We start from the raw sequence: 25,348 nt of genomic DNA on the forward strand, positions 1-25,348 counted from the left end.
TTAAAGTTATACAAAACTTAAAACAGTTTTTACAAAACTGAATGTTATGGCATATGGAAGTCGATTACAATCTAGTGAGCAGAATTTTTTTTCAAAAACTTGCCGATTTTTAGAAATGCATTTAGTTATAAAAATATTATAGAATTTTACTTTAACAGAAATAGAACATGAAGAAATTCTTCTAGAATCAATTTTTCAAATGTTAAGGGAATGGGATTTTTAACGTTTTTTTTGGTGTATACTACACTGTCGGTACCTAGTGGTAGAGCTCACGCTCCAACTGCGGGAGGTCGTGAGTTCACTCCTTGGCCGCGTCATACCAATGGCGTGAAAATTGCACAAGTAGCTTCCTCGCTTGGCGCTCAGCAGAGTACTAGAATTGGTCAGTCAGTCAGGAATCAGTATAACGTGACTAGGTAGGGCACTATAAAGTTGGGCTCTGTGTCACTGATACAAACAGACAACGTCGTTTATATGACTCAAAACTTGTTGAAATGACGCTGAACCCGAACAAACACGACACCGCTGGCTTGTAAATTGTTTTTACTAGAACTGTGTTATCAGAAGACGCGTCTTAATGTCTCTGCGATCCACCCGAAATATTCGATTATATATCTGGCTTAACCCTTACCAAAAATTTCTATAATTGACTGGTCCATCTTCCATTTTGGGCAGTACAATTTATCGTTTGAAGGGATGTTTACTGAAAATTTACAGACTGAAAAGCAGACCATGATCGAACAGTGCAGACCAAGATCAGACTGCCCGGATGTGTCCAGCATGGTAAGGGTTAAACTATTAAGTCTTCTGTTTATATCGACAGTTGTAAAAAGAACTGAAACGACATCAAGACGAATCATGAATGAATGGTTCAAAGTGTTGTGGTATTGACCCCCGAGTTTGATACTGGCGCGTGGGTGATTTTACGGCCGTTACCAAATATGTATGAGGATATCAAGAGAGAGAGTTTTCCATATCATGCATATTCAGACTTAATTATTATCATCGATACTCGATCAAATAACAAAATCTCGCATACATGTTCTTATGAGGAACTAGGAACACTTTTGTTTTCTACCCTGCTTTAACATAATCAGAAGTTAAATGTAACGACGTGTACTTAAAACCTGCGACTTTACAAACTACAAACACAAACTCAAATTGAAAGAGAAAAACGTTTTATTTTGTTTTATGACACGTAATGTACGTATCAGCCGACAAGCTGACTTTGAGAAGGGGTCTTTGTGTCAGTGGAGAGACGGAAGTTCCGGAAGTAGGTGTAAGTGTCACGCGGACACGCCCAGCTTGAATCACCGCCTCCATAAAACGTTGAAAAGAAAATGCCGTCAATATCAAAGTTAGTGTTATCTCGCATGATGATATCAGTTACGTGAACCTCGGCGTGATCATCCACCCACAACTTGATGTAGCCTTTATGTCCGGGGCTGGAGTTCAGATGGACCTCTTGGCGTATTTTGTGCCATTTATGGTGATGGAACCTGAAGCTGCCCCGTCCTAACTCAATGCCTGTTGATGTTGTACAATGTATGTGATGGTACGATTCTGTGCTCGATGTGTCATACTTATCGCACCATTTGTCCCAGGTCGGGTCTTGGTTATGTGTGACATAGGTGTAAACTTCGCCGTCACCTAGAGGCCGCCACATGAGGCGCGTGGAGAAGCATGTGTCACTAATTCTTCCCCCTGAACAGTCACGAGTCCCACCCCATAGGCCCGGTAACTTTCCTCCACGATGCCATGAGAAACTGTCGTCGAAATATACCTACGAAAATGGATACAAAAGTCTTACCTGTTCTCGTAAAATAGGCAATTTAGTTGTTTTATAACATGCCTAGCTTAGATATTTAAGGACGAATACTCAATACGTATTCTATTCAGTACAGATATCCATTGGTAGAACCTGCTGGACAGTTTATTATGTCTGAAATTTCCTTAATGGAAGGGAAATTTTGTGCGCTTGTGAAGGGTGGCTTATATCTACAAGTTACAAAAAAAAATATCAGTTAAAAAGCAACAGACTGTTTCTCTGAAAAATAATTTTTACTGTGTATGTTTTGGCCATGACTGCAGACAATTCATTGCTACATACCCTATCCACCACTTTTCAGTATCCTAGCTGAATTAAGCCCCTTTAAATCGTAAACGATGTACGTATCTTAAGATCGGAACGGTTTAAACTATAAGAGACTGGGGTTAATACATGTATGAGTATAGGATTTCATTATAATTTCATTAAGCGTCTTTAATGAGATTTTTGACTTTGAGAGCACAGAACTGCAATTTTCATACAATAAGCAGTTCCCGTTCAAAAGGTTAAACAATTAAAATATGAAATTTTAAACATGTATATTTACGAGTATCCCTTTTTATTAACTTTTCTATACACTGATGTTTACACACACGTAAAGGTGGTCAGTCACATTTGAGCAACATTTTGTGACCTTTTTCAGTTTTCATTTATTCTGTTACCGGAGAGTTATTTAAGGAACAAAAAGACCCATTACACATTGGAAATGTATATTTTATTACTTTTACTGAATTTTTGTAATTTTCTCTCTTTAATATAAAAGTATTATAAAGTGACCTATTTTTTTTTTTTTTTTTTTTTTTTTTTTTTTTTGATAAATACGGGGATATTTTAACTACCTGAAACAAAAGCAAGTTTCAAAACAGCATGTACCTTCGGAATTCATCTATTTCCAATATATCTCGGTTGTGCAATCGAGATAGACAAAGGGAGGTAATGATAATTAAATAAACTTGCATGGCAAAATATGTAGATCTACATACTTGACAATGCAAATCTTTAACAATTTTGATACAGTAGTGCTTATATTCATATAATTTTTAGGCAAAATATGTTTTAATAATGCATACTTATGCTAAGCTATAGATCTAGCTATCTTTGTTGGGCAACCAGGATTTAAAAGTACTCTCACTGAAAATCTGACTTGTATTAAAAATTCTGTGAACACAGTTAAGGGTAAACGTTCAGCTGTTTAAGTTTTGAACAATTTTTTAAGTTGACCAAAATCTGAATAACCACCTCTAAATTACAATCTCTCTAACAGTATCACACACAAACCTCGTACTGCAAGGTAAGGGTTGTATATGTGTGGTGAGCCATTTCACTAGGTGTGGCATAAAACTGGGCTCCTCTGTGACACTTCTCTCCGGAGTGGCATGAATGACCGTCACTTTTGTGACCTGACCATGTACCTGCCCGTAAAATTTGAAATGATATAAGGAATGGAAACATCTATTGTATTGGAATTAAATCTTTAGAGTTTATAATGATAGTAAATTAATTTAAACAAAATTTAAAAAAATATTCCATCAACCTTTCTAATAAAACACTAAATATTTTTCCCGGCTTTTTATAAAACAGTCTGGACGCATATTATATCTTAGGCTCTGAAGGGGAGTCCTTAGCTCATTTACCGAACAATAGGTCCCATCTGATCTTGTCGTTACATTTTTTTTTATAAAACATGAATATTCGTGGCGGGAGGTGTATTTCTCTTAAACCAATCAACCCGGCCTTGAAGTACAAAAATATCTTACAATCAGCTTTCTTTTAAAACAGTGTACACACATATTTCGGAATCATTTTCAATTACAAGAAACATTTTTCATACTCAAAATGTGTTATTTTCACTTAAATTGTACCAGTAACCTAAATGCATGAAAAAACTACCAGTTTCAGTTTGATACAATCAATTTTCAAGGTTTTATGGCTTTTTCAGTAACGTATGCTAGCACGCCAAATTTCCTGGAAAAAAGCTGTCGCGACATCATTTTTGACCACTTTTCCTTGCTTGAGCTTATTTTTGCCATACTTTATCAAGTTTTACCATAAACTGCACTCAAATCACACACTGTTACTGTAAAATATACCCAAACTCACCCCTGACACCTAAAACATACCAATATTTAGTCAATAAATATGCATTTTTTGAAAAAAATACACCCAAAACAGTGATTTTGAAATATTTTTAGTTTTTCTTCTTTTTCTCTGCTAAATTGCACTGAAATTGTCATCTTCTATCATAATCTGGCCAAACTAGCCTGTTTACAGCCACATCTAAACAAGTTTAAATTTTTACCCCTGCACAACTTATAGGTTACATTCTACCAATTCAGTTCCTTATTTATTTCATATTAATAACAAAACATTCAGACCTCATTTTCAGCACTTTAGAGCATTTCAATGATATGAAAACCATATATGGTCATTTAGTATAACATGTCTTCTTATCAAAAATAGAAAAATATTGACATGTTATGTTGAATATAAGAAAAATAATCTGTTCTGAGAAACATCACCCTCTAAAAATGCCCCCATGAAAACAGCCGTTTAGCAGTTAAGCGTAGGTAGACATTTTTCGCAAAGAATAAAACTTATTCCAAGAAATTTACAATGAAAATGGTCTAGATCTATTCTCAATACTATAAGCAATAAACATAAGCCAAAAATTTAACTGTCACCTCCTCATGTCACTCATTATACCAGATTTCATCCATAGCATGGAACTACATTTTGGACTACTTCACATGTAACACTGAGTAGTCACTTCCAGTTTGGTGTAATCCGTCCTATACAAATCTATAGTAAAACTGTTCATCGATAAACGTTATCGGGTCTGCGGATCGTGTATATTCAAGGGAGACTACTTTTGCCGATATTACTGGTGAATGTATTGGAATATTGACCATGCTGAAAGACCTTTGCAATAGAGAGGGATATATCACTCCTGTTTACAAACAAATTAATAACTTAAAGATACCAACAGGGTACCAGTTACCTTTCTTGTAGAACACTCTCAACACGTACTGTCCCGGGTTTTCAGGGTCTTCTGCCATGGACAGGGAGTCGTCGGATCCTATACCAAACTGACCCTTGTGATTGCTATAGTCAAATGCATCTCTTAAAACTGAATTGATGTCTTTGTTACTGCTTTCATGGCTCCAGCTCCAAATCTCCCCTCCTGCATGATCAAACATACCAATTAAATTAGTCTGTACGGTTAAAACGTGTTGTTTTTTCTGTTTACACATGTTTACTCATAGAATGTAACAGACGCAAGTAAAACAAAAATCTGAATCATCTGAGATTAGTCTGATATTATGATTCAATAACTTATGCACACAACTAAAGTATCACATGTTCATGGCATAATTATGTAACAATTATCCGTCATAGCTATGTCATTTGGATTCATTCTGGTCGAGATGAAACAGAAATTTTACCTGCTATCTTTACATGATACTCAAATGTTTCTGCACGTAAGCAAGTTTTTATCGTAAGAAACAAAATAAATTAATGGCGTTCACCTGTCACCAAACACCCAACGTTCACTAACACGTACAGTACAAACAGGAGCATTCTGTAAATAGACAGAAAACAGAAGAATACATGAAGCAATTATTGTGTCTCGGAGTGTTATTAAATAAAGTTGTTACATGACTCGATCCTAATATATATCGCCGGTCTATAGCTTATGCTATTGACTGATCTATATCTCAGTTCCATATTTTGCTGCGTTAAAGTCAAAACTTGAAGGAAAAATTACATATGTCTTTTTCTTCTGATATCAGGTAACAAAACAATTTGTAAGTGGTTTTCCGTTCAATATTCAAAATTATATTGACCGACAAGCCATTCAATAATAAGTGTATATTATGCCTACAAATCTACTAGCATCTACTAAGTTAATGCTAAGATTGAAAACAACAATTAAACAGACAGGGGCGAACAATTTACGACGGAATTTTTTTTTTTTTCAGAAAAATAAATAATTTGTTATAAAATTAATTTCATTATAAGCGGCAATTTTCATTCACATTAGCCAACGCTGGACAGTGTAAGAAATGCTGCGTTAAAATATGTATGTCCAGAAATAACAGTACAAAATAGTAGGGTCTCAAAGACGTGTATAAAATGAATTTTATATACATATTAACTATAAGCTTGGTAAAATTGTAAACCTGTTTGTGCTATGTCTACAGCTCTCTCCTGGATGTCTGATAAGGATGTATACATGTTTTAACTCGGGTCAAGCTTTATCAAATTAAGGACCTTTATAGAGTAGTGTCTAGGTCTATAAGTAGAATTTTGACCTGCTTAATATTTTGTAAAAGAAAGTAACAGAAAGCACAGTATTTGATGTATTTGATTAAGTTTAGATCACACCTTGTTTCAATAGTGCAAGATAAATATTTAGCTGTATTTTTCACTTTTCAATAAAACGAAAAAAATACAGAAATAAATAAGACCAAGAACAGTTTGCAAACAAAACTGTGACATTACTATGATTACAATAATTCAGGAAGGGCCAACGACCTCCCGTAAGCCAGCTGGATGGCTTCCTCACATGAAAAATTCAACGCCCCGAGTAAGGCTGGAACCCACATCGATGAGGGGCAAGTGATTTGAAGTCAGCGACCTTAACCACTCGGCCATGGATATTTCACGAATCATTACATCAAGCAGTCAAGCATATGGCAAATCGAGCTCTTGACTTCTAATGTTCAACTTACAATTTCGAACTTTCTTAAGAATCATTTCAAGCATGCAATATTTTTAGTAAGCAATATGCGGTACTCTTGGATTATACGTCAAAGTTAAGATTGAGATATTACATCTATTGTTTGGATGATAAGTCGAACATTCAAGATAATGTGACGTATTCTCTCTGATATCATTTAAGAAATAATTAACAGCAAAAGAGTGTTTTAACACTATCTATGCATGATGGGCGGTTATGCGGTTATGCGTCGGGTGTAATAACTCACGAGAGCTGTACGACGTATACGTATTACCGCCCAAATGTATAAATAGTGTTAAGGGGACGCATACTTTGAAATTAGAAAAAAAGTGGGTGGGGTATGATAAAATTTACCTGCAAAAAAGTACAAGGTTTTGGTACATGAAATGGATACTGTTTCAACTGTTATAAGTACACAAAGGATTGCTCACTTAAATAAAAATGAAAAAACTGAAACAAGAAAGTTATTGTTGAATTACATAAGACTTATTGTGTACATTCAAAGTCAACAATTAAGACTTTTTGTTGCGAAAATAATAGTGCTTCACCTTGTCCAAACATTTATCAATGTCCTACAGATTCTAATTTAAAGAAAGAATGTGAAATATGGTCACTGTCTTGCTTTTCATTTCGCATATGTAAGCTAAAACACATTATTTAGTTTGTTTACAAAGTGGTGCATAAGAAAAGATACGGTGGTCAAGGAATGCCACATTCCAAAACTAAAAGAGTATATTCCCCTTAATACATTAAACATTTATCGTTACAGAAGTCTAGTGGCTTACAATAAGGGCCTAGAAATGTTGCCATTATTAATTTTTAACTTGGTATTCATGAACTACAATGCATTTAAATATCAAAACACATTCAACAAACTTTTGAAAATGTATTGCCTTAAAAATCCCTAAAATAAGGTATGAAATTTGGTTGAGAGGTCCAATCAATGTGTATATGTGCAAAAGAAACATTCTAATCTTGTTCACAAAAGTTACTAATACACAGCAGGCATGTCAATGATCAAAACTGGACGAATATACAGTTATCCTCACTTTAATGTCATTTATAATTTGTCCTTGAATTCTCCACCATACTTTTCATAACTCTGTTTGCACGAGTTGCACGAGAATGCTGTCATTCACGTAAAAAAATGGGGTCAAATAAGTTGTAAATGCAATATCATCTAAACGTAATTAATGGATTATGCAGTTCAAGATAAACTTTATCTCATAACGTAACGAACATGTATAATGTTGTAACAACAACTTTACTTACACTGATTTAAGTAGCAGTCGGTTTATAAGTGACTTTATTGATTCATTTTGTGTTTTGTTATTGTTGTCAAAAAGTATAACGGAAGTACCTCACAACTGAAGCGGAAACCAGTTTGATGCGCAAAGTAGTCCAATGTAAGTAATATTTTTTGACAAATGTCCACAGAAATTAATAGTTTTCTAATATTAAAGACGAATATCTGAATAGGATTCATTATTTGATAAGAAATTATAATCATCGACATGTTTTTTTAAAAATCGTACACGTGCTGACACCTAAATTGTCTCCCGTTGTTTATTAGAGTTACCTTTCGTCCGGCGCAGTAATACATTTGCAGTGAATCGCCGAGAAGTCGTGGGAAAATTAAAAACCATGTAAATAAACTAAAATTAACCACCTTTTCAAGATGAATTTCATGTGATCGCCATTATGCATTTAACCCGCCTGACCTGTGTAGCATCTTAGATATCTGTTCTAAGGTATTCATTGTGTAGAATGTCATGTTATGCCCTTGCAATGCTAATCCCACTCTGATTTTTTTTTTTGTTTACATTTTTATCAATGAGAAATATGGCGTCCATCCTGAGCAGAAATGACTGGCGTTAAATTTTTACATGTTTAAGCAAACCTGGTGTGTTAGAAAGAAAATCTCATCCCTTCAACATTATTTGGAACACTGTTATTGTAAAAAATCTCTTTTTTCCTTATACAAAAGCTTAATATTTTGTTTTGAATGTACTTTCACAAAAACCTCTGTTTTCCTATTACATTCATAGTACCACATCCTTATCCACAAAATACTGAATATTACAGGTGTCCATCAGTATTATATCAGTTTAGACATATGTTTTTTATTTTCCCACCATCGATTTCTTGAATATGCACCCCTTCCGCATTTCTGTATGAACTGTGAATGTAGCAATATGCGTCCCCTTAAATCACTCTTTTGCAATAGATTGTTTCGATTCTAATATGCCCTTAATCTAAAACAGTAGATAAGATAATTATATAGATTTATGTTTTAGAAGTTTGTTTAATCAAATTCACTTACTCAAAAAAGTCAGATTAATAATCGTTTCGTAATGCTTTTGTTAATCTTTAATTTGTCAGTTTGTAACAATACTTTTTATTCTGTGAAGATCCTGTTATTATTTTCACCTGTTTCTCTTTTTACAGTATCACAAGAATACATGTACTGTCTTAAATTCAATTTCAATTTTGACTGTAACTGAAAACATCTTTTAGAGAATAGATGTTTTGGGTCGTTCAAGCATTTGTTACATTAAATACTGAAAAATATAGTTTATAACAAAACAGTGATAGACCCTGCAATTGAAATTTTATCAGTGTAAATTTGATTTTGTGTTTTATTGAAAAAAAAATATTCTGAAGTTTCTCTGAATAAATATACGTCCTTAAAAATTAATTGTGACTGATTATTTCACTGAAGACTAAATTTTCTACATACTACAAAGAAATCTCACATGCACCAGCATAAAACATCTGGAGCAGTTTATCAAGTAGTATTATCTTTTACCAGCAGTGGTCAGCAATTAGTTATGGCCAGTTCATGCTGAGAATATAACAGTACTTAGGAGATAGCAGAGAGCACAAAATTGTGCTCTATTCTGGCAAAATTCCTAAGACGTCTTAGGAATTATGCCAAGATATCCAAAATTTTCTGTTCCTCTGCTCTAAGCATGCTATCTATTTTCAGGCAATTAATGTAATTGATAATGTCGTGGCCCCTACACTGGCCAGTAATTTACAGCACCTATCAATTACAGACCTGTTGCAGATTTTCTCCTTAGATAAGGACAACCATGTATCACATGTCCAGGATTTTTTCAAAATACATATTCCACATGCATAATGTAATATCTTGACTTGATTTGTTTACTCGGACTGATTTCATTGTTGTTTGAGAGGTAAGAATGTTCCACATCTTACAGAGATGTACGGACAGGCACCCTCGTTATACTGATATACAGGATATATAGCTATACGCACTGGGACATATTTTCAAGGTGGGGATCGGGGAGAAGCATGGGGTGGGACATTCTTACAGAGCTTTACAAATGTGTCGCATATATCTTTGAACAATCTAATTTTAGCTGCGAAGAATGATATGGAACATTACGCCAACCTACCAGTCTTAATGATTTAACCATTTTAATGAAATCAACGTTTGCTTTTTTTTTCAGATAGACTGAACATGTAGCATGAGGGGCCTCCAGTCAAAGATAAAGATACTTCAGACAGTTATTGGAATATCGACAGTTATTGGAATAACAGTCACAACAGTTCTTTTTATTATCATCGAACAGTCTCCCTATCTCAACAGAGCAAAGCTGCAGTCTATTTTTGTGACGAAACCACAAGAGTCCTGTAATGAAGATATGGACGGATATAGATGCCCGAGAACTCCGAATGACGACGAATCGAACCGGAAGGACGAAAATGATACAGAAGTAATATTAACGGAATCTAAATTTAATAATTCTGAAGTGCTGGGTTCTGGTGAAAAGTGTGTCAAACGATTACCACAGGCTATTATTGTTGGTATTCAGAAGTCGGGTACAACAGCTTTGATTCAGTTTCTCAGTGACCATCCGCAGATAGCCGCTTGTTTATATCCAGTTGAACCAAAGTACTTTAACCTACGCAAATATAAACCATTAGAATGGTACAGAAACCTTATGCCGTGTAGCTTCTCAAACCAAATCACTATTGAGAAGTCTCCACCTTATTTTTACAGCCGTGACTGTGCGGAACGGATACGAAAGATGAATTCAAAAACGAAGATAATAATAATTGTGAAGGACCCAATAACTCGTGCCGTATCAATGTATGCTATGTTAAAAGAACAAAATAGAGTTCTGGGAATGTCGTTTGAAGATGCCGTTTCTTTCAAAACACAAAGTTTGATTGCTGAAAATACACCATACATTGATTTTTCTAATTATCCAAAATATATGCAAGCCTGGTTGGATAATTTCAAACTAAATCAAATTTTAGTGGTAGATGGTCACAATTTAGAGAAAGACCCGGTACAGGAGTTGAACAGGGTAGAGAACTTTCTTGATATAGATACTTATTTTACAAGAGATAAATTTACTTTCAATGAAACAAAGGGCAAGTATTGCTTAATAGCAGACGAAAAAGAAGTGCAATGTCTTAATGAGAAAAAAGGAAGGGATCATCCGGAAATTAACAACCATATGAGAGATATACTCGAAAAATATTTCAGACCAAAGAATGAAAAATTCTTTGAAATGATAAACAGAGAATTTGACTGGGGATATTAATGCACTGAAATTATGTAGATTAGCAAAGTGCTTGTTTGTAAGAATCGGCATGTATCTTAGATTGTGTACATTCGCAACCGGTTGTCCATATGGGCAGCACTTCCAAAGGAATGTTAGTTATTCCAGGTCGGGGAGGAGAGTGTAAGATACAGAAAAAACGAAAAATTACAAGAATTTTGCTGGTTCTTAAACTTGCAGGATGTAAAGCACACTACTGCTGGCATCGATTTAAAATCACGTCCGAAAGGATTTTAGTACTTTTATATTAAAAGTGCATACTATGATGTGAATAAGATTTGAACCTACCGCTTTCCACTCTCGAGGCCAATGTACGTTATGAGACACCCCCTGTTTTACTTTGATGTAGCCATGACAACTTGAACATAAGCGTTTTGAGCATCATGTACCGAATCATAATCCGAATCTCCAGCTTTTAAACGGACATTGCAAAATGTGAACATAACTTATTTTGTTATTACCTTTGAATAAAAAAGAAAGAAATTAAAGGAGTCAGTGAGTTCTGGGCAATTTTTTAAAAATATTATACCCCAAACATTATTTTTTCTTTGAATAAAAACAAATTGTTTCCAGTTCAGATGTTAAGGAATTATAAGATGTAATAATACGCAAATGACTATATTCATGAGCAGATCAATGTTTGAGATATATATTTTCGGTTCTTACACGTTATCAAGAACCATATTATATAAATTCCTTGACACCATCCACCAAATATCTGCATGTTTTATGTGGGTTTCTTTTCCAGCGCGCCTCTATAACGTATGACGTTAAATTTTTAAACAGAATTGTTGCCAGAAAACACACAATCTTCAGTTTTCTTTGTTTTTAATATTCTAACACGACCCGGTTTGTTCTCCTATTAAACGAAAGTAGTGACGCCACTCTTTATTTACAGAATGATGTTCGTGTAGGAATCTACTGAAGGCCGGTGCACCATGCTAATTGCTAAAGTTAATGCTAAATGACACATTTTGAATGATAAATGCAGATAAGCTAAACTCCAGTCCACTAAAGGTCAAATGGTCAAGGATAATCGTCAAATTCCTTAAATTTAATTAATATTCTGTACCTCTTTAATAAATGTAACTCTTAATAGAACATGGGACCGAAGCTGTTTGTTCTAAATTATTTAGAAAAAAAGAAGCTTTTTTGACAAAGATAAAGTTATGCTACAAAACACCAGTAACCATTAAAAGAATGCATTCGTCCGCTGAAATATTAAGGTTTTTTTTTTTATTTAAACGAGAAGTCAGAAATAAGCATTTGGCATTTATTGTATACAACTAGCATTGTTATTTGACAATTACCGTGAGACAGTCAACATTTCACGTTAAGCATTTCCGTACGTAAATATCATGATAATGACGCCCTCGGAGCTTTAAGACAACTTTAAATCAATGCATTAAAATATGACTGAGCTTTGTCAACGTTTTTCTCCGATAGATAGTGAGGCAAAACAACGAAAATGTAAATTGCCAGAACTGAAAAAGAACTTGTAAAAAAAAAAAGAGTCGAGCGGTATCGGAGAAAGTTTCGTTACCTTTCGTGGAAAGATTTAATCAAGTTTTATTTTACTTAGTTGCGTTATAAGATTTCAAAGAATCTTGATACTTATTTGTCAGCTATCAAAACTATTATTTTAAGTCGTCCGTAAAATTCGACCAAATCCTCCCCCCCCACCCCCCCCCCCCCCCACCCCCACCTCGCCCCCTCCTCCATCCATTTCGCCGTAATTTGACTCAATGTTGTTATTACATACTTAAGGCGCCGAATTTGTAATTTAAACATACACTTTATACATGTGTGTCTACATTATTTAATGAAAATGCAACGTAACACATCCTTGAAACTGAAATGTTGAAAGTTTTGGACAATGTCTTATTGTTTATAGCATATAAGTATAATATCAAAATAGCCAAGCCTACTCACGTTTAATGCATTGAATAACAAGCCTACTCACGTTTTTTGCATTGGCTGATCAAGTCTATTCACGTTTCTTGCATTGACAGATCAAGCCTACACACGTTTATTGCATTGACAGATCAAGCCTTCTCACGTTTATTGCATTGATAGATCAAGCCTACTCACGTTTTTCGTATTGACATATCAAGCCTACACACATTTATTGCATGGACAGATCTAGCCTACTCACGTGTTTTGCATTGACAGATCAAGCCGACTCACGTTTATTGCATTGACATATCAAGCCTACACACGTTTATTGCATTGACAGATCAAACCTATACACGTATTTTGTTTGCATTGACAGATCAAGCCTACTCACGTTAATTGCATTGACAGATCAAGCCTACACACGTTTATTGCATTGGCAGATAAAGCCTACACACGTTTATTGCATTTAAAGATCAAACCTACACACGTTTATTGCATTGACATATCAAGCCTTCTCACGTTTATTGCATTGACAGATCAAGACTACAAACGTTTTTCTTTTTTTTTGGCATTGTCAGATCAAGTCTACACACGTTTATTGCATTGAGATATCACGTTTATTGCATTTGCAGATCAAGCCTACACACGTTTTTTTTTGCATTGACAGATCAAGCCTACTCACGTTTATTACATTGACAGATCAAGCATACTCAAGGTTTTTTTTTGCATTGACAGATCAAACCTACACACGTTTGTTGTATTGACATATCAAGCCTTCTCACGCTTATTGGATTGGCAGATCAAGCCTGCACACGTTTTATTTTGCATTGGCAGATCAAGCCTACTCACGTTTCTTGCATTGACAGATCAAGCCTACTCACGTTTATGGCATTGACATATCAAGCCTTCTCACGTTTACTGCATTGACAGATCAAGCCTACTCACGTTTATTGCACTGACAGGTCAATCCTACACTAGTTTATTACATTGACAGGTCAAGCCTACTCACGTTTATGGCATTGTCATATCAAGCTGACTCACGTTTATTGCATTGACAGATCAAGCCTACTCACGTTTATTGCATTGACTGATCATCAAGCAAACAAACGTTTAATGCATTGACAGGTCAAGCCTACACTAGTTTATTGCACTGACAGATCAAGCCTACTCACGTTTATTGCATTGACAGATCAAGCCTACTCACGGTTAATGCATTGACAGATCAAGCCTACGCATGTTAATTGCATTGAGAGTTTAAGTCTAGTCACGTTTTTTATTTGCACTGACATATCAAGCCTACACGCGTTTATTGTATTGACATATCAAGACTACTCACGTTTATTGCATTGACAGATAAAGCCTTCTCACGTTTATTGCACCTATAGATTCATAATATATGCATGTGCATTTGTTTCGAACATATTATAAACTCTTCAAAATATTTATCTAATTTTGGCCAATGTCAAGCTCAAACTAAAAAACATTCAGAGGAGGAGAGAACAAAGATGTCTTCCACTCAATGTCAACTAGCTCAAGATCATTTGGACAAGATTCCAACTAGAGGCCAAGATCAGACAAGAGGTTCAACAGGAGCTCAGCATATATGAATATGTACAGCGCTAGTGAAGACAGGAAACAAAACATTATGGTTAAGAAGGCGGAAAACATTGAAAAGAGAATAGTGGATATCAATTAGAACAGAGAGAGTGATTGATAAACAATGAGAGACAAGGAGAAATCTTCTCAAAGCCAAATCATCACTTCTGAAAGACCAACTGAAGGATATCTACTCCAAGCAAGACAAACGACAAGAGGGCCGACACAGACAAGTAAGCATCCAATGCAGTAGAAACAGTTTCCAAGCAAGAATTCATCTCCAAGACACTTAGTGGAGACTTCAGAAACACAGACGCACCAGTATTGAAAGAAGACAGAAAAGAGTGGAAGAAAATACTTGTTCGAAAGGCTCATATTTGGTATTCTAATAAATCAGTATTGTAGACAAATAGTTTAATTTGTAAATGTTCACAAGTGACAATATATAATAGTTGTAGACAAAAAAGGGGCTCAGGTGCAAGCAACACAAATCTGAAAATGTACTCGAGTCTGAGAGAAAAGTTTCTTGAAAATTGCATGTGTTAGTTACGTTCAATCTGGGAACACGATAGAAATATCATTGCTCCTGGTTCAATACTCGGCAGCTGTAACTATCAACAACACTTAAATGTTTGCTTTATCTCTAGACAGGTATGTCAAAACTGATTTCGCAGCTAGATCTATCCATGTACGAAAAAAAAATGCTACAATATGAGAACCATGACTGTTTAGTTCTTTAAATAAATCTCTTAACAGAATGAACGAAAACTAAAAAATAATAACATGCTGCTTCAGTAGACACACAAGTTTAAGATATCAGCTAGCAGATGATTTGCCGTATCTCTACCGTGCTGTATTATTGTACGGGATAAAAATCTACAACGGCATTTATACTGAAAAAAGTTCAATGGCCGCTTCCAGTCGTTGTGTAAAAGGCTGAACACCACTAAATCCAGCTGTTCTTTATTTCATATAAAATCCACTCACTTCATAACGGTGTTTCGACATTTTCTAGCATATCAGATTTTCAGACACTTATATTCCCATAAAGAACTAGATCGCTACTTTAGAAAAACAAAAAGAAAAGGGGGTGTTAACTTTTATATAAGAAAACTACAGTTCGTTAAATACAACCCGCTGAATTTACTACTTTTCGCTTCTTTCAATTTCTCTTTTCGTGACATTAAATTCTTACGCCGCCATTTTTATCTAGCATGCGATAGGAACATGCCGATTTCATTAGAATGCAAAGTGATACATACTGAAACGCGGTAGGGTAAAAGTAAGCACGTTGCTGCCGAGAAAATGCACTAGGAAAGGAAAAAAGATTAGTACTATTTATATTTGGACTACTTGTGACTAGACCTGCGGAGGCTTACATTCTATTTGGTAGTGATCAGCCTAAAATTGTTCAAAATATAAAAGGTGTATATAAGTTGCTTTTATGTTGTCATTCAGATTTGTTCAAATATTTGGTGAGATTATTTTAACAGCCTTGTGACTAATGTATTGTTTCATCTTACGCATTTATTCTTTTTATCATTTTCATTGTTAAATGGTCTGCTTCATACCACTTTGGAGGCAGTAAACAATTTTCAGTGCTTCTCGGCATAGAGTCGCCTACTCAACTTTCAAAACCTCACACAAAAGTCTGTAACCACACCTGAAATAAAGATATTGCAACATTAACATCACTGTATGTCTGTCGTTACAAACCATCTGCAATACATCTCTAATATCGCCGCCCAGTGATAGTCGGAAATCGACGGTTGGGTGAAAGATGTAGATGTAATATCTAGTTTTCTGTTTACAAGGCCTGAATTTTGCAGGCTGGTAACATTGCCCGATCGGGCTTATGACACACAAAGTAATATTTCTTGACAAATAATGAAGATATTTCTTTCAAACTTGGTCCATTTATTAAGCATTACATATAATGCTTATCAAGATAGAAATAACTTTGTTGCCTTCAGTTTAGTTAGAATTACTTCCCTTTTTCAGATTTTTATGATGCATAATTTTTGAAGTCCAAAAATATTATGTTTTAATGCAATGTTTAAAACAGAAAAGGGTTAAATGACTTTCTAGTGCTCCAAACTTGTGCGCCAATACCTTTATTCTATATATTTAGGGTAAATACTTTGTTTCTAGTGCAGATGTATGAGCAATTTTTTTAGGACTAACATTTTTCTATAATGTTGTAAGTGAAAGCAGAGTAAAATGCTTACATTCATGTACTAGCGCAAAAATTTAGAGCATTAGAAAGCAATTTAACCCTTTTTTGTTTTAAACTTAGCATTAGAACATTGTTTTTTTGGACTTCAAAGATTATTGATCAGGTCGGCGTGACGTCACATCTGGAGCAATCGATTATGCAAATTACCTTGGAGGTGAAAGCAGGACCTCGCAATTCGTAGCGAATTAACTAGCGGTGTGGGTTGTGATGTTTTAATTCTCAAATAAAACAAATCAAGAGTCATCTTTTTTATCATCTGCAGTCCTTACGCTATGGTACAATCTATATATTTTTCAAAAAAAGTAGGGTTTTTGTGATAATTGATTTTGTGGCATTTTAAAACGGTCTGGAAAAAGTGACAGATTATGTATTGTCTGCTCTTCGGCGCTACGGATCACATATAATTAAAACAAGTTCCCAAGCTTATTCAACATTTTCTCAGTTTGCTATATATATATTAATCTAAACTAAATATCTGAGAACAAAACATTTTTTTTATTCAACTTCTTTGCTTGAAATCGTAGCAGTTGTTTCTTTCATCTCTTTCAAGTGTCTTGAATTTTTTATTTTTCTTTTTAAGAAAGAACAGATCAAACAAATAGTAAATTAATTTTCAGATATTTTTATGTCTTTTTTAAATAAGCTGATTTTCTAAATGTTTTAATGCTCTGAAATAATTATATTGTTGCCATTTTCTGAAATGTACTTTGTGCGATATATTTTATTTAGTTAATGTAAAATGCTATAATGTCGAAGTACATTAAGTATGAAAGTCATTTAAATAAAGTTGAAAACTTATACTTTATTCTATATGTAATCTTATTGCAGACATTTTTTTTTTTGAAGAAGAAATGTCCTTGGTGAATCAATTTTAAAGTTTCAAATGAACTAAATATTCGGGCATGTTTATTGGTTAAAGTTTTTTTTATGTAGTAGCTCTATTAATCCCTTTGTCAATTGACACGCAAATAACAATAATGTGCATCTTCCAAATATCATAAGACCCTGAAGGCATACATCAAACGGATAAGACAGGAAATTACCATAAGGCCCCGAAGGGGTACATCAGAGGGATAAAACAAACAGGAAATCAATCTATTAATAAGCGATAGTCATTAGGAACTTGTCAAAACTGATTTTCATCAATATACCACATACTGATTGGTTTCCATAGTGATTTATGACTGGAATGAATGCTTTAATTTTGTGGTATGTGGAAGCAGTCAATTGTGACAGTCTAACAATTAACAAAAAAAAAAAAAATGGATATTGAAAACTACAAGATATGACTAACATTATTCTAGACAAAGCGTGCAAATTATCGTTCTCAGTTTTAAATAATTGACAAAACAGAGATCAGTATTTTTTTTAGTATTTTCGTAATTGGAAGTCATCAATTTATTGATACGTCCTGGCTTTTCGTAAAAAAGAAACTAGCATGCAGTTATTATATATATCATTTTATCTCCGCGTGTAACACAGTAGCTCTAGATGTCATATTACATTTAAAACAATTGTAACATATAAAAAACCGCTTTGTGTTATAAATGCTAGACTCTATTGTGATCCTGATACCCTTCGAGGGAGAAAAAAAATCACTTCTCCAGTATTTACGCATAATGTGCTATTAAGTTTTAAATTATGACACCTCTCATTAACTTTCATACGAATGAGAATTTAGGTAAGAGGTGTTGATTTGATTAAATTTGGAGTGACTGAATCACTTTTGACACCACAGTATTTTAATGGCAGGCTACTAAATAGAACGAGAAAAGTGAAACGAATGGAGAAACCTAATTAGATGAAATAGATTTTCTGTTTTATTTACTTTAAAAAGACCTCCGATTTTTTAAATTATAATTTTCATCCAGTCCGTCACAAATATGAGACCTTGCAACTTACACGGATCAATGATGAATATCACGTCTGAAACCTAAAAAAGAAAGGTTTCTTTCTCGGGAGTGATTTCTGGAACATCATGCTACATTATAAATTCACTGACTTATTAATATTGCCCAAAATTTTACTTTAAGCAAAGAAAAACAACCAGCACTAGTGAAACATGAAACGCTTTTCAATTACAATTTAGCGTTTGCTGTCACCTCCGCTTGTTGCTACGCAACGCGATACGCTGAAGTGCCCGGATATCCGACCTGATCAATGCGTCATAAAAATCTGAAAAGGGGAAATAATTCTACCAAAACTGAAGGCAACCAAGTTATTTTTATTCTAATTTGTATCATTTGTTATGCTTAACAAATGGACCAAGTTTGGAAGAAATATCTTCATTATTTTTCAAGAAATATTACTTTTTGTGTCATAAGCCCGATCGGGCAATGTTACCAGCCTGTTTTGTGCTCTCCCGGTCACGGAAACTGATGACGAAAAAAGCTAAAATTTGCCAATTTTCAAATCGCTGTAGAAAATTCCCTGCAAATGATAGCCCCAACTGCTATACTGCAGGCCTCGATCTTAACCTACTTTTGCTGGTAGCCAGCAGGGCTACCAACTTGTGAAATCAAGTAGCCCGACCAGGTTTCTGGTAGTCCCGTTTTGGAAAAGAGAAAAATATATTACAGTCTTCACCTTAATTTTTTTCAGCAATTGTCCTTTCGGGCAAGTAAGTTAAGAAAACCATTTGCCAGAAAACATTTTTAATTGCCTGAAATCATTTTGTTTATAAATATGATGTATTTTAGTTTATGCTTGATTCAACATTCAGTTATTTAAATGGTAGGCAACAAACCTACCCACACTATCCATGGGCAGGCTAAGCCAACGTAGGTGGATAACCATATTACAATATTCAAGTAACTAGCAGACAGAAATTATGGGAGAAAACTGTAGAAAAAAAGTAAGACTTATACCAGTATCTAGTTATATGCCAGGCGTGGGGTTCAAATTTGCACTACCCTTCTAAAACTTACTTTTTTAGCCAGGGCCTTTAAAATATAGTGTAGCTGTTCAAATTTAACTGCAATAATGGATCAGCCTGGTTAGCCCCCCCCACCCATGCCCCCAACCCCCTCAAAAATGTGTTTCTGGTGGCATGGCCAAAAAAAAGTAGGGTCGGTAGGTCGGTATTTGTTTTTTTTTTGTTTTTTGCATTATGATCAAGTAAATGTAGCCTATTATCACAGTCAGGGGCGACGTGGGCACAATAATCATCATCAACCCACCCATGTTTAAAGTGAAAAAAAAACATTAACAATTATCGGTAATTATTCTGTTGATAAACAAGTAATTGGCCTTGTTTTCATCATCAATTAAAACCCCCTCAAAGAGCTAAAAGAAGTGTGTCGGTATCATGGCATCTAAAGTGGAGATCAAAGGGGTTTAGTTGCCCGAGATTGTCATGGCATTACGTCATCTTTTCGCGCCATGTGACACATCACTGTCTGATCGTACGGCCTCGGTTCTTTAAATTGCTGAGAAGAAATCAGTAAAAAAGTATCTTCTTTAATTTTTTTTAAAAGCGAATGCGCAATATCCCGTATAAACTGACAGGTAAATGTGTCAAACGATAATAGTAGATATCCTACCTCTGTGACCTATTTGCCCTCAAGGAATTTACATTAATTATTGTTTGAAAAGAATATCTGACATAGTGTCGAGTCAAAAAAGACATGTACAAAGATTCATTTACTTATTAAACTTATTAAAAACCACAGCGACATCATACTGCTTTATTTTAAAACAATCATTGTTTTTATTTACGTTCACGAGGTCCCGTAACCTATTCATCCGCACTTGCAGAAATCTGTTTGCCAAAAATCGTTTTACTCGATGTATTTAAATTGCTGCCGCTTTTTCATTATTTAAGATCTTTTAATTCTGTTTTTTGTACTTTCTTGTCAAAAGTCTGAATTTTATGACCATAGTATGTATTATTTATTTACTTTTAGAAATAAATAAATAATTAAGATCGCGCTGTTTGAAATTTTACAAATAATTGTATGAAACTTCGATCGTTTTTATAGAATTTTGCCTACATTTCTGTCGACATCTTATTAAAATCTTTATAGAATTCAAACTGTATTATTTCTAAAGCGGTGCTGAAAATTTGAAGCGATTATATTAAAAAATGAATGCACTACAAGCGTTTTCTGTGTACGTGTCGATAAACATTTAAGTAACGGCGATACGATAGGTCGCACGTGCTCATGGAATGGAAAATTACTGGCATGACGTTTTGATATCTTTACAATTCGCGGGTAAATTCCAGTCAATCCAGGTAATTTTTAGGGATGTAATTTCTGAATTTTGTAAAGTTACTTTATATATTGCAAATCTGAAGTCATCAATTCATGCATAAATATACGAAAGCTAGTATTTAGGATGTACATTTCAGATTCATGAAGTTCTTTTTGTAATTATTGTGAAAATTAAGGGATTTAAATTTCGGAAAAATGGCCGACCGGTGTTATGCGGACCGAAAATATCGTTGTCATTTAAAAGGAAACATCAGATAAATCGGGGAAATTTCACGCTTTTATTATTAACATGTTTGAAAACTTAGTAGCCCGATGGACTACCCAGCTTGGGAAATTCGGTAGTCCGTCTGAAAAACTGGTAGCCTCGGGCTACCGGGCTACCGTCAAGATCAAGGCCTGCACTGTTGCATACTCCGGTAACACTGTAAAATCTGAAAATAAGCTCAAATATATGTGCCATCCGTACCATTTTTTCACTATTCCAGTTTTCCTGAGGCTCCTGCTAAAATGACAACCCCACTTTAAGCTAGCTCAGAGGAAGCATGTATACGCACATGCAAGTCATTACGTCATACTATCAAGATCAAGGCTACTCGACTGATTTTCTTTAAATAAGTGAAACTCAATTCTAGCCGCTGAAACTTCAATTCTAGCAATTATTTTTATTTTAAACCTCAAATTGTCGCCTCAACGCGAAACTAGTCTATGTGTATATAGAAATAGAAGCAGATAGACTAGTTTCGCGTTGAGGCCACGATTAATATCTACTTCAATCCGTAAATTGCCTCTTATTTGTAAATTTGACCCAGGCCAATCAGGGCTCCAGATAAGATGCGTATTAGCGTAAATTACGCTTTGAAATAATGCATATACGCATGTCTGATAATTTTTAAGCGTATAAAAACGTATATAAAATTACAGAAACGCACGCAATTACTTTTTACTAGCGTAAACAAAATCTGATTTGTCTGGATGCTTTATGTAACAGAGCACGGTAGACATTCTCACACATTGAACGTACACACGCATTGAATGGTACTCGATAGACCTAGGTTGAACTTTATTATACACTCTGTGTGTGCGTAAATTAGATAGTTGGGAATTAATATTGACAGTATGGTAGTGTATTTTAAAGCGGCATCGATTTAAAATATCAACTTCCACTGTAGAGTAAACATTGTCAACAAAAATGTCTTTTTCTAAGAATGGAAAAGTGAACAAACACTATGAATTCTTTAAACCAACAAAAATAATCCCAAAAATGTAACTAAAGGTAGATCTTTTTTGAATATTGGTCTTTCATATTTTTTGGTGAATGAAGCCAAAGCAAGCCAAGGGATAAAAAAGAATCAAAAATTTAATTATTGAATTGAAACTGAACTGCAAACAAATTCATGGGTGTTATGTACCCAGTAAATATGTTATAAAACTCATTTCTGAATTTTTGTTCACATTCGTCATAAATTTTCAGGAGTAAGATTACTCCCAGTCAATTTCAGATTTTACAATTTTACTCTTTCACAAAAAATATGATGAGTAAATACTCATTGGCCAAAAAAATTATCTGGAGCCCTGGCCAATTCTACACTGACAGCTAATCAAAGCCTTGAGATGTCTGGTGGTTGCGGGTTTTGCTAGAGTTATTTTCATTTTAAATACCAATCTATAAATATACATGTATAAGAAACAAATACTAATGTGCCGCATATCTAAGATAAACTCTGCCTGACCTTACATGAACAGCTGGAAGTCAGTGATGTAACCATGGGCGGGAATACCTAATCATTGACAGATCTTATATAATCTAAATGGCCAGTGTGAATGAATAGAGGATGAATAAGAACTGCTTGATCATTGATAATTCATCTGCATTGTTCATGAATGGGACTACTTTGTGTAGCACATGAACATCCTTTGGATGTGATTTGGAATCGAATAAAGATGCTACATGATTGTCAGAAATACACTTAACTTTGGTAGTGGGTAAAAACTGTTTACTGCCTCCTTTACATAGAGCCATTAGAGCGTCGTCTATTTTACATAGGGCCAGTTCGTTTCACTTTGGTAGCGTACGCTGTTTCGCCGCGTGCAACCGGCTAGGCGTTTGTTTGGCTTCCCGGCACTGCCCGGGTCTATCCGGCGTATGCCAAATATTGTGTGCCGGGCTTGCGAGATAGGCAAAGAGGCAGATCATATATTTTCGCAATATAAAATCGGGCAAACATTTGTAAATTTGGGTTAGTACCAGTAGATGTAGAAACATACTGCAAGAACTATTTGCTAAGTTAACTTATTTTGAACATGCTACAAGAGAAAATCATAATAAATTTCCAATTTATTTTTTTTGTATTTGCAGCTCATGTGGCCGGCATATGCTGAAACGTTCGTTTATCAATAAACCGGCGAGTTTCTATTTTTTTGCCGCCCACGTGACCGGCGTGCCCCAGGTTGAGTGAAACGAATTGGCCCATAGACTTGCATTGGCTTATAGATACAAGCATTTACATTAAGGCCTAAAAAAATATTGGTGTTTCCAGTGGCCTGATCAATAGCTTAGGTTGATTAATGCATGACCCTGGTAGCCCTGTGTTTTGACTTTAAAATCAAACAAAACCCGCTGTGCTATTATACCATACATGGTGCTACAATTTACACTATGACCAAGGATATTCTGCAAATTGAAATTAGAAATGCATCCTAGACCATGAAAACAGCAAACTTATTTGTCCAAAACAGGTTCTCTTACTAAAATACCGTTCATAAACTAGGGAACTGGAATTTGGTAATACTCAGCAGTGGCTAGGGTTACGGTACCATAATCCTAGCCTCCTGATTCTAGGATTACGGAAGTTCCGTATTTCTAGACAACCCAGTATGGGAATAGGCTAGGATTATGGAAGTATTTAAGAGGCATATAATATATGTTAGGACATGCATAAATGGATGTGGTAAACTTACTTATTTCACTTAAAACAGCGACTTTTCATGCCTGTCGTATTATTTCGTGTTATCGATCCGCCATTTTGGGTTAGTAAAAGAAGAAAGAGAAAAGAAAAAAATAGAGAAGAACGATTAAAAATGAAAGAAAAAAAATGCAAAATCATGACTATGAAATACTAACGTAATCTGAACAAAAACAATTACAACAATATTTTTAAAACAATTAAAAAACAACAACAAAACAACACGATTGTTTTTTTACGTCAATGGGCCATGAACTGAGCGCCTCCTCGTGATGTGGCCCGGATGTAGTTGGACAATTATGTAAACATTAAAACATTACTATTTTCATTAAGAAGAATTTAACTTTTATCATTCAAAATCATTCAACAGCGCATAAATAATTTTCTGCCTATATTTTTTTTTTTTTTTTTTTTTTTTTTTTTTTTTTAATTTATTTCCATTTCCACATCCAAAGTATCATACATTCATTACAAACATTGATTTTGTATGCCAGAAGAGATATTTACATATATAATATCAAGCACAGTAAAGGAGAAATAAATCTACCTACATAAACCAGAATTTTTTGAAAGTGCATAAATGTACATGTCTATGCAAATAAAGAAATAAATCTACCTACATAAACCAGAATTGTTTGAAAGTGCATAAAATGTACATGTCTAAGCAAATAATGATATACATTGTTTAATATCATCAAGTAATACATGTTGTGTTCCGGATGGAGACTATTCTAAAAAGAAAGACTAGTGATATATTAACAGTGAAAAGACAGTGCACATCAGATAGTTTTTCAAATGCTGTCAGATATTTTATTAGGTAATTCAAATTTCAGTGCAGCTACTCTATTATTAATCTTGCTTGGAAAATTCCACCTATATTTTACTAACCCAAAATGGCGGATCGATAACACCAAATAATATGGCAGACATGAAAAGTCGCTATTTCAAGTGAAACAAGTAAGTTTACAACATCATTTATGCATGTCCTAACATGTCGTAACATATATATTAGATTCCTCTTAACCCTTAGCCTGCTGGCGGCAGATGATTCTGCCTTTGCGACCAGTGCAGACCAAGATCAGCCTGCACATCCGTGCAGTCTGATCATGGTCTGCACTGTTCCCTATTCAGTCAGTAAAATTTTCAGTGAAAACCCCTTTGAGCAATAAGTGGTACTGTCCAAATTGAAAGATGGACCAGTCCATTATAGAAATATAGCAGGTTAAGGGTTAAATACTTCCTTAATCCTAGCCTGTTCTCATAGCCACTGTCTACT

At 34.6% G+C, this 25,348-nt stretch overlaps 2 protein-coding genes across 3 annotated transcripts in view; one reads left to right on the forward strand and one right to left on the reverse strand.

Annotated features, from left to right (window-relative positions):
• Positions 1-1,161: 1,161 nt before the first annotated feature.
• Positions 1,162-24,156, reverse strand: LOC123542399 (uncharacterized). Of its 2 annotated transcripts, XM_053531141.1 has the most exons (6): positions 24,068-24,156; positions 16,183-16,322; positions 5,356-5,408; positions 4,827-5,009; positions 3,107-3,240; positions 1,162-1,783 (listed from the first exon to the last, which is right to left on the reverse strand). In XM_053531141.1, exons 2-6 carry the CDS (start codon positions 16,269-16,271, stop codon positions 1,211-1,213), a joined length of 1,032 nt encoding a protein of 343 aa, XP_053387116.1. In that variant the 5' UTR covers positions 16,272-16,322; positions 24,068-24,156; the 3' UTR covers positions 1,162-1,210. The 2 variants fall into 2 exon arrangements, with proteins under 2 accessions (XP_053387116.1, XP_053387117.1); XM_053531142.1 differs by lacking the exon at positions 24,068-24,156 and having other exon boundaries at positions 16,231-16,253.
• LOC123541787 (NAD(P)H-hydrate epimerase-like) overlaps positions 15,540-25,348 on the forward strand; it is a 136,569-nt gene continuing 126,760 nt past the window's right edge. Inside the window, exons 1-2 of the mRNA XM_053531143.1 lie at positions 15,540-15,588; positions 16,062-16,084. The gene's annotated coding sequence lies outside the window, so the exon portion shown is untranslated. The remainder of the gene's footprint in view (positions 15,589-16,061; positions 16,085-25,348) is intronic.

This window comes from Mercenaria mercenaria, chromosome 19 (genome assembly GCF_021730395.1).
Source record: "Mercenaria mercenaria strain notata chromosome 19, MADL_Memer_1, whole genome shotgun sequence".
Classification (NCBI taxonomy): domain Eukaryota; kingdom Metazoa; phylum Mollusca; class Bivalvia; order Venerida; family Veneridae; genus Mercenaria; species Mercenaria mercenaria.